Raw genomic sequence first — 10,879 nt, forward strand, 5'->3', positions numbered from 1 at the left:
CACGCTCACATTCTTTCACCGCAGTTGTTTTGTCTATATTTGGTAAAAGAAGCGGAGGGACAATATGATTAAAGCCTCCAGCTTTGGCGTGCTACTAACTGACCAAGCCGACTCCAGATGTTGGAGTGGAAACCTTAGGCTTTTCCTAACACGTCTCAGATGAGTCAGCCCAACACTGGAAACATTTCCCATGATTCACGCTGCTTTTCCAGTGCCTGAGCAGCCTTTTGTTACCGCACTGGCCACATCGGTCTGATTCCACTGATCAGGGAATGCGAGTTACATATGATGCAGAGGGTTCAACAAAGCAAGTATCGTTCCTAAATCTGATATAGATATTCATATATATCATATGATGATGTAAGATGATATTACCAGTTGATAACATTCACGATAAACAGAAAGGGAGGATGTTGAGAGCTGATCTTGGGGGGGTAAACTGACTGAGTAGTTCCATAAAAGTGCTTTGGGGTAAGGGCACATTTTGTTTTTCCTTTTTCCTTTCAATTTATTTTCACTGAATAAGAAAAACAATGACAGTCAGAATAGAACTGATTCCCTCTCTATTCAAGCAAAAATGATAAAACAGACTATTCTCTTTAAAAAAAAAGGAAAAAACCCATAGAGGCCACTCGTATCGAGACATCTGGTCATGCATAATTCCTGCTTATTGAAAACTTGGCAGTTCTGTGATGATGAGCATTTTCTCTGGAGTTTTCATTTTGGGCACTAAACTCCCCAGCAGCTCTTATCAGAAATAAACATGCACAGTTCAGTTGCTGCAGTGGGGGAGGAATATAAGCCTGTGATTATCAGGGTCATAACACACACACACTTTGATTTTAAATGTTCCACTTCATGTCTTGGCTCCTTTGTTGTCTGACAGGTATCCTATGTGCATGATGGTGGACCTGGGTAGGTAATATTTGTCTTTCTCATCTTTTTTTTGAAGCGCTATTGGTTTGTTTTATTGTTATTTTCTTTTATTTCACAGCATTTACTCTTTATTTTGTTCAGTAATTGACATTAATCTGATTCTAATCCATATCCTGTTGCCTGCTGTTTCAAAGACCCAATATCCTCAAAAACATCATGAACCAAATCTAATCCACTTTCCAGATTTCCCATGATATCAAGCTTTTGGTCAAGGACACAAATGTAATGTCGCTCTGTTTGATTTTTCTATGACTAGCAGTCTCGGTCTGTCCACCACTTTGGTCCCGACTGAAATATCTCAAAAACTACTGGATGGATTCCATGAAATTTTGCACAAACATTCTTGGTCCCCAGAGGAAAAATCCTATTAATATTGGTGATCCTCTGACTTTTCAAGTAGATTCAAGTATCTTTGTGAGAAGTATGATGAGCATACAGTAGCTATTTCTGTTCTGTGTCCACACAACAATCTGGCAAATGAAAAAAAACAGCTGTTAAACTTTATTATCCTGTTCAGTGGACCGACACAAAAAACATGAAAAACCCTGGCTGGCCCAAAGCCTATAACTGTAAAACTCCAAATATTAACAAATGTGAGGAGAAAGATTTCTTTTTTTTTTACCGTGCAGTCCTCTGGAGTAAATGTTGACTATTTTCCTCCATCGCCCACGCAGCTATCTAACCCCACGCTGCTACTGCTGTAGGTAGACTGTGTCCTTAGAATTGCCTAAAATTGCATGGCGACAAGGCAATCACAGTTTAACAACAATTTGAAATCCCCAAATTGCCACTTACACATAGCTCATATCTGGGTGTAGGCCATTCGTCACTAAATTGCAAAAAAAAAACTTCCACTGTCTTATCTGATTGACGTGGAAAGGGCTAAAACAACACGGTAGCACACCATGAGATGGCCTTTGACCTTCCACCTAGGGAGAGAATCTGGGCCTGTGTTTATGTACAGAAACTCTTTTGTGTACACACCCAGGGCTAAATGAGGTCTGTGTGTGGGCTGTCTGCCTGCTCTAAGCAGATCATGGACCTAAAATATAATCCGAGCAGCCTGCCGTTGACAGCCAGCAACCTCAAAGAGAGCAATGTGGGAAAGATCATCTGCCAGGGGACTATAGAGTCCTCAAGGCGCGGGATATGGTTTTATTTTTTTAATTTTTTACTGTTCTTGCATCACAATGAGAGTAAACTGAGTTGTGATATGTGCTTTTGAAGTCACTAAGTCCTCTGCTTTAAGTGTGACAACAATGCCAGTGATGCATTCAAAAGGAAGGCAGAATGTCTCTTTTATTTTGGGTGAGGTTGGGATCTAACAAACCTTTAAAAAAAAAAAAAAAATCTTTTAACTTTGATCTTATTTTTGTAGTTTGGCCCTCATTCCTGTCAGTAATTATTCCATATGACTCTTTGGGCCCTATTTTAACGATCTGAAACGCAAGTATGAAACGCAAAACGCAAGTAGCTTTGTGGGCGGATCTCGGCGGGATAAATGACTCTTGCGCCCGACGCAAATCTAAAATGGGTTGGTCTGAAGTAGCTAGGTGTGGTTTGGGCGTAACGTGCAATAAACCAATCACAGCGTCATCTCTCATTCCCTTTAAGAGCAGGGCGCTTGTTCCATGGCGGATTACTATTATGACGGTGGATTTGCCTGGCGCACGCCAGCGGGAGCTGCCGATGTGAGATGCGGCAAAGTAATAAATGCCCGTCTTGGCCGGGTGGCGATGTTGCTGCAGCCACTCGGGCGCATCTCCTCAAGTCTGGAGAGGATTGCTGCAGCCATGGAGCGTGGGCCTCCAAACGCACCACCTGCACCTGTTGTGCCCCTTCCTCCTCCCCCCCACTCCATCTCCGTCCACCCACTCCATCAGGAGCGCATCGCGCATTACTCCCGGACCAGATCCCGCCGGAGTTCAACATCACGTCTCCTTAAGTCCTCTAATATTTCCTCATTTATGTCATCAACACATCCATGATTCATGGAAATGTTGTGTAAAACACAACAAGCCACAAAGAATGCTACGACTTTTTGAGGACTGTACTGTAAAATGCCTCCTGATCTATCCAAACACCTGAAGCACATTTTCAGTAATATTTTCCTTTGTAATTATGTATGGTTTGCAAAAATGGGAACTGCTGCATCCATTTAGATGAGAGAAGTGTATGCGCGTTGTGCACACGCTACATTATGGCCAAGCATGCGCCCCTAAAATAGCATCTGAATAAGGCGCTACTGACTTTAGACTAGCACCACTGACTTTAGACCAGGTTTTTCCTGGTCAGTGGCGTAATTGTTTTCTGAAACTGCAGAATAGCACCAAGTAACGTTTGCGCCGGAACACGCCTCCTCTTTTCGCTGAACCGCCCCCGGGAGCGCAAATACATTCCCTAATTTACCGACGTGCGTCTGTGGAGGGAAAAGTCCGCTGTGCGTCGGGTGCAAAATAGGAATGATACATGCGTTGGTGTACAAAGGCAATTGCGCTGAGTGCAAGATAGGGCCCTTTAAGTTAATCGTTTAGATGTGGCAGGCTAAAACAAAGGAGAAAAAACATGAGCAGTCAGATAATCAGACAGGGCTATAAAGAAACCCATAGGCGGGGGCAGGATTTACTAACTATGGGAGCCTGGGGTATAAATGTGCTTGTGGGCCCCTATCGATCAACACACAATTAACAACATACAATAAACACAATTACTTAAAGGTATGATATTATATAACTACAATCCAAATGAAAATAATAAAGGTGTTAAATGTGATTGTAACTATTTGGACCCCATCTACAAGTCAGTGCCTTAAGAATACTTAATGATACACTTGTATTGTGTTTTAGAGGACCATGGATTATTATCAAACTATCAAATTGCCACTAAGTAATAAGCACACAGTGAACCTGGAGCCTTTGGGACTCCTGAGCTTCCGGGGCCCCGGGCAGTTGCCAAATCATTTATCTAGCCTTGTCCCAAAGTTAGCCAAATTTATTTGAAAGAGAAACCAAAATGATTCCCCAAACTGTCGGCTGTAAACAACCATCACAGTTTACAGACCGTTTTACTAGTTCAACTTTGACCTACCATACTAGTCGTAACCATGTGCATTCTGGGCTTGATCGCTTTCAGTTTTACCTCCAAATAAAGTTGTTTAGATAATCTTGCTAAAATATTGTCTTATTTACTCCCTGTCAGATTGTTAGACCACCGGAATTTTTTGCCCTGTGTTGCTTTCTTTTTGTAGAGATGTCACTGAGTTACTTTGGTGAGTATGTATTCATTACTGATACAAATGATGGCAAAAACAATGGAAATAAGATTAAGTAATAAACCGGAATTATCCTTTAACTAACTGTTCAGTGAAATAAATGATAAAATGGTCATCAATACTGTCTTTTCTTAGGCACTCTTTTGCATTTAAAATTTCTGGCTTTATTATGTATTATGACATGCTTACAGCAGCTACCAGTGAAAACATGTCTGAGTGTCTTGCTTAAGGACACCTTGAGGAGTTATTGCTGTTACAGGAGTCAGACCCCTCACATTTCCATCATGGGACCGACCAAGTGTAATCACAGACATGCTGCCCACCCTGTTGCTGCAGGTCAGATATAAACTTCTACCTGTAGTAACAAGATGAAGGTATAGAGAGGAAAGGAGCGGAGTGAGGCAGGTTGCCAATACAGCTAACTTTAGATTCTTGCAATGTTTGCCTCGGGCCAGAATCCCCCCAAAAATAGTTAATAAACCATGACTCACTGAAACTTTCTCTGTGAAAGTGCCAGGATAAAACATCAGGCAGGCAGAAGTGAGGGAGGTTATATCATATTAGAAGCGTTATCAATATTGATCGTCTTCCATGCTCAGAGAAGTTGTGAGAGTCTCATTTTCATGAAGCCAAGGACAAGCTCATCAAAGCGCAGGATGTCTTCCAGACTAGAAGAATGACGCACGTACTGCACGTAAGTTAGTGAAGAAATGCACTTCTGCAGCAGAACCAGAGTTTATTCTCGTTTAAAGAAACAACATACGTTACTTTTGTGCATATTTTTTGCAAGTTCACTAAAACTATCTATTGTTTTACTAATTATTTTCATCTTCCTGCTCCTTTTGGAATGTCTAGTTTGTTACAGATTACAGATTATTTTCGATGTTGTGTTAGAAGTGTACCTTGAAGTAATTGAAAATAATATGTATAACTCTCTCCTTAGACATTTTTCACAAAGCTGAAGTGACCACAATTCAGTCACTTTTTGAGGGATTTCCATAGACAGAAAGCAGGCCAGGGATTGCACATTCTGCTCTGCATATATAAACACTCTGATTTTCTTGTTTGGATTTACTCCAAATGCCCCATTTTTATTCTGTCCTAACATTGCGTTGTGTTTAAACTAAGAGGTGAGGGGAGGGTCACAAAGTGTGTCTGTGGGACCAGCACAAGCAGCAGAACACTAATCTCATCAATTTCCCATTGCAAATATTGGATTTATTAATCTTCTGTGCAGACACTTGTTGTCACACCATTCTCCCCGCCAACTCTCAAGGAACACATGGAGACCTTGTATACAGACACTTCACAAAGCCCAGGCAAATTTCATATTTATTTTCTCTTGTTACCATAGTAACATTATACTCTAGGGGAGATAGCGGGCTTGTATGCAGTCTTGGGATGCAAATGCTCTCGTTAAGCTTTGCAAATGAAAATGCAAACACATTCAGGAGCAAGACATCTCTAAAACAGTTACAAATATGCATAAACTATTAGACAGTGTTTGTAGTAGACGTTGTTGGCTTATTATATGTTATTTGAGCAATATAAGACTAGCATTTGCAATTAGGCATGTGGTTATTCAATCAATGCTCTTTTAGTGTCATCTGGTAGCTTTTTCACAACATACATGATTAGTTCTGCCAACAGAGTTGGACAGAAGTTTTGTTTTCTCTCCATTTTGTCTGTTTGCCTGTCTCTTCATCTGTCGGGTCTTATTTGTATTGTAGAAAACGTCAATATGTTATAAATGGATTTTCAGACAACACAAGACAAAACAAAATAACAAATAGGAGAAAGTAAAAAGGTTGGTAATGGGGCAAGAAAGATATCATTAACTTTTCACACTGTTTGGCCAACAGAGAGGAGTGGCAGTGGCTTTGGCTTCCTTAGGAACCTCAAACTTTGTGTGCCTTTCAACAGACAGCAAAACAGGAAAAAACCTCTATCACCAAGCCAACCAAACAACATGTAAGCACTGGAAAGAAATGTATCTATGGTTCAGAAATAACTGCCCTGCCAGTTTTTCCAAACTGTGGTAAATGACAGCCTTAATAATGGCCACTGAAGAGATACAGAGCTACTTTTTTAAAGACTCTGCACAGGAACATGTCATGTCCAATTTCAGATAGAGTCGTTATAAAGTGAGCATCACTTGATTTGAGAAAGAAAAGTGCTCCCATATGGCCACTGAATGCAGAACCCTGCTGGTCATCTACTTTTAATGCCAAAAAAGATGTGTCCCTGATAAATTCTATGATGTAATAATATTCACTGATATACAGAATTTGAAAGAGTTGGCAGGTGCTCAGTAAGCTTGGCTAGGTGAAAGACGGTGTTCAATCACAGGTGCAAATGTTGAATTGGGGGCCATGACATTACCAGAAGGCTAAACAGGCTGATCGTCGAGCATCTCACATCTTAGCCTGCTTACATTTTCTTCCTATATTCTGCATGCAAAGAAACTTAAAGGATTGATTTGGTGAGCTCCTGCGTATGCTCACACTGCATCAATATTGTTCTTGAGGCTGTTATGTGGGCAGAAGAAACACAATTGTGGATGACATCAGACTATGGGAAAGTGGTAGGTTGCATCACTGAAGAACACTTATGGAACAAGCTATTATATGGTAAGGCTCACTGTGGTAATGATTTTGCTCAAACCACTTCTGCTATTGAACAAGACTTTCCTGACGGTAGAGAAATATAATAAGAGTGGGTGCAGGTAGACTACCTACAGTAAAACTTGGAGAACAACTGCATAGTGCCTCTGTAAAGAAAAGTGCCAATGACTCGAAGAACGCCCAGGGATCTGGTCGTCATGTGGCGCGTGGCCTGTGACATTTGAAGATGTAAACACGGGGAAGAAATAACACCCTCTGTAAACGTTCTACGTAGTTGGTGGAAGAGTCCCCCGACAGCTTGTGGCAGGCATTTTGTGGAGCGGGGGGAAAATCTAATCAGTGACTCGGTACATCTGGTCAACATTAGCAATTAGTTCTCCTGGGTCAGTGGGTGAGTGCTGTTCACACTGAAGCAGTGAGGATTGTGCCAGCAGATAATTAGATGAGGAGAAATTTTCCCCGTACAGTTTTCCTGTTTTATTCTGCCATCATTTTTGATTAGAAGAGCATTTGGTTTGTGGAAAACTTCATCTACTGCACCTTTTAGCCAGTCAGCACTAACTATAATCATACTGTATGTACTGTGTATGTGCATTAAGATACTGCACAAAGGTTTCTATGAATCATCACCAAATGCAATGTGACCACACTCAGAGAGCAGTTACTGTTTGCTCAGTGTACGGCTAATTCTTTAGCGGAGGTGTCGCCGTCACACCAGTCGGTGGGGTTTATCTATAAATGAGCAAACAGAAGGGCAGATGACTCTCCTCATGCTCGTGGTGAACAGATCACAGCGCAGACGATCTGAATCCAGCTCTCCAGCTGAGCTTTGATTCTGTGCCACTAAAACAAAGCGATACTCCCCTGTTCAGATCAAAAGACACTTTTTCACTTTAGCTGCCAATGAGACACTCATGGAGAGGTTTGCCCGGGCTTAATTGAAGTGGAATTTGCAGTGAGAGTTTGAAGATGTGACAGCCGGCAGAAGACAGTGGGCTCAACAGCTGCTCTAAGTCCAAGGCTGATCCTGCCAACTCGCCATATGTATAATTTTGTGCTGAGGTGAGTTGGTTAAGCTGTTTGGAAACACTTTCAAATTCCCATCCACATACCAGATTTGCCTCACCCAAACACTGTAGCTCCCACATTAACTGTACTCACACTCAGGGGGAATAAGTAGAAGAAGTAGCTGCATCATGTCATACTGAGAAAGGTACATCTGTATCGGACTTTACTCATGCACTATGGGGCCATTGTATGGGCCTTGGCCTCCCAGCATCCTCCTCCCCAATACACACACTGCCTCTCTCTGTCCCCTACTAGCCCCCTCTCTCTCCCACACTTTCATCTCACCTCTCTGGGTGTATCAGGAGCAGCTCTGCCTGCCACTGTGTACTTCCCTGAAAGAGCCATTCATAGCTGCCGGCTGAGGCACCTCAGCTCACCTCCTATCCATAGAGGGCTTCAAATTCACTACCTCCTGCATTTTGGCAACACGCCTTTCATGCAAACATTCTCAAGGTAAATGCTCTTACACAGTCAGCTGGGCACAGACTGAAAGGCAAAGAAAAAAACTGCTTCAGATGAGAAACCTACAGATGTTGTCTCAGACCTTGGTCCAGGGTTAGACCCTTGGCACATCTTTTCCCCCATGTATTAGAAATGTAGTTTTATCCAGGAAAAAGAAGGTTTCACTGCTGAGCAATAAATGGCACTAGGACTGTGAGGGTGAACAATAAAAAAGTACAGAAAATAAAATAAAGAAAACCTGATTTAGAGTTCACTCCAACTTTTCGCTCAATGCAATATTCGTGAAGGTTAAAGTTTCACTACTTTAAGTTTGATGTATTAACTCATCAGCTTGTCATGCTTTGATTTATGCATTAGGGAAGCCTCAGGCAAGAACAGTGATCTGATATCCTCCCGTGCATCTCTGACAGAGGGGAGAAAGGGAAAAGGGGGGATCAGGACAGAGTGATTTGTAATGGCACTTACCTCCATGACTGGGACTGGGGAGGCAGAGCAGCAGGGTCAGGAAGGCAGCGACCAGGACCGAATGCATGGCTCTAATATTTTCGTGCTGAAAGTTAAGTCCTCCACTCTCACGTTAAAGACACTCCATTCAGAAGGGGACTGAATGAGTTTCCAGTTTTAGGACCGGCTACGGGATACTCCTCCATGGTAAGGGGCAGGGCTGGGGAGGGACCATGAGAGGGACGCCCTCTTTCAAACTCACCCTCTTTAGCACTCTACACACACACACACACACACACACACACACAAAAATTGAAAAATCATATTGTGTCTCTTCCTCCTGCCCCTGCACCTATACATTCAAAAGCGCAAGACTGATTACCGCAATACACACATCACACACATACAAACACATTTGCAGACACACACACACACACACACACACACACACACACACACACACACACACACACACACACACACACACACACACACACACACACACACACACACACAAAACACACACACACACACACACACACACACACACACACACACACACACACACACACACACACACACACACACATTTTGTCTCACTCAGTAATTGGAGTGGCCTTTGGAGACCAGTTGCTGCCTTCTGCAAGGATAAACCTTTTGCTTTTAATTAAAGACAAATCAGGTTGCCCAACTCACTTGGTGCTTTATCTTCCTAGCCTTTGGCTTGATCAATGTCTCGTTCTCTATGTTTTTGTTTAACAAACCTGCTCCCGAAGCTAATTAAGCTCACATCTTAGCGTGGAATAGAGGTGGTTTGTGTTGGCTTTGCATTCACTATCTCTCCTCTATTGATAGGACAGGGACAATGGAAAAGTTTTACTGCTGAAGTTATCTAAGACACTCAGAGAGAGACTTTCATCGTGGTTAGTGTCACTGATTGTTCTCCCCTTGGCTTTCCCTTTTATTTTTTGGTAATGAACATGCACACACTCCTCACAGGGATTAGTACTTTCTGGTTGGATGCTAAGATTAAACCTCAAGTTCACTCTCAAAGCCTGAACGTTCAATTTCACCTGTCTCACAGTCAGCTGGTTGGCAAATTATTTCTCGTTCTCTCCGACAGCTGAAATGGGAATACAATTAGAATTTTCTAAAGACTTCCTCTCAGGTGTGGAATAACTTTACAACAGTAATTCACTGTTGAGCGCAGCCCATGTAGTTCAATTCGAGTTTTTCCCTTCCAGCTGAGCAAACAGTTCCTCAGAAATTATCTTCAAAATAGGTGCATATAAACTAAGATAAACCATTCCAAAAACATGAAAATGAGAGGGGCATTTTAAGTAAAAAGTGGAGATATTTTTATCTCAGAAACTTTTCACATTGTAACAGAAACACACCCAAAATATCACATTTTACTGAAACTGATATCCGCACGGGGAATATGGCTTTCATCTGATCTGTGCAGACAAGTTCTCCCTCAAACAAAATCTGAATGTTTTTCCTTTGATTCAACAGCACCTCTAGTGGCAAATACCTTAACAGCTCCACGCTGAGGTGGCATTCATTTGTAGTGGACAGCTCATCGCTTTACCCTGCAAAAGTGTTTGAGGCTGTAAGAACACCTGTACAATAACACATGGCTCCTGTAACACAACACTATTTATTGCAGGCAACCTTTTCTGACACCATAGCCTCCCTGATTATTTCAGCATGACACGAGCTACAATTAAAACGCTCCCTCTGAGCCTAAGCCAAGCGCTTGCACCGATGACATACTCTCGTCTCTCTGGGGATGCATAAATTGCCCTGGAGGGATGTCACCCGCTGATATGAGTGGGCTCCTGCACTATGTATGTGAGAGCACAAGCTGTTTTATGTAATCCACAACACCAGTGGCCCCCCCTTAGCACATCTGATGATGCAAGTAGATGTGTGTGAACCCGCTTTTATCAAAGAAAGTTGATGCAATTCATGAGATTTTTTTTGGGGCTTAATAATGCATGGACATGCTTTGATTAAAGGTGTCCTGTGGAGTCTTTATTGTAAACAAACATGGGTTTGTTTACATTCAGCT

The 10,879-nt window shown here is 42.1% G+C and overlaps 1 protein-coding gene across 1 annotated transcript in view; it reads right to left on the reverse strand.

Moving 5' to 3' along the window:
• cspg4 (chondroitin sulfate proteoglycan 4) overlaps positions 1–8,958 on the reverse strand; it is a 77,202-nt gene extending 68,244 nt beyond the window's left edge. The window contains exon 1 of the mRNA XM_039809532.1: positions 8,827–8,958. Coding sequence (XP_039665466.1) covers positions 8,827–8,893 — 67 coding nt within the window. The 5' untranslated portion in view covers positions 8,894–8,958. The remainder of the gene's footprint in view (positions 1–8,826) is intronic.
• Between the last annotated feature and the right edge of the window lie 1,921 nt (positions 8,959–10,879).

Source organism: Perca fluviatilis, chromosome 8 (genome assembly GCF_010015445.1).
Source record: "Perca fluviatilis chromosome 8, GENO_Pfluv_1.0, whole genome shotgun sequence".
Taxonomy (NCBI): Eukaryota; Metazoa; Chordata; class Actinopteri; order Perciformes; family Percidae; genus Perca; species Perca fluviatilis.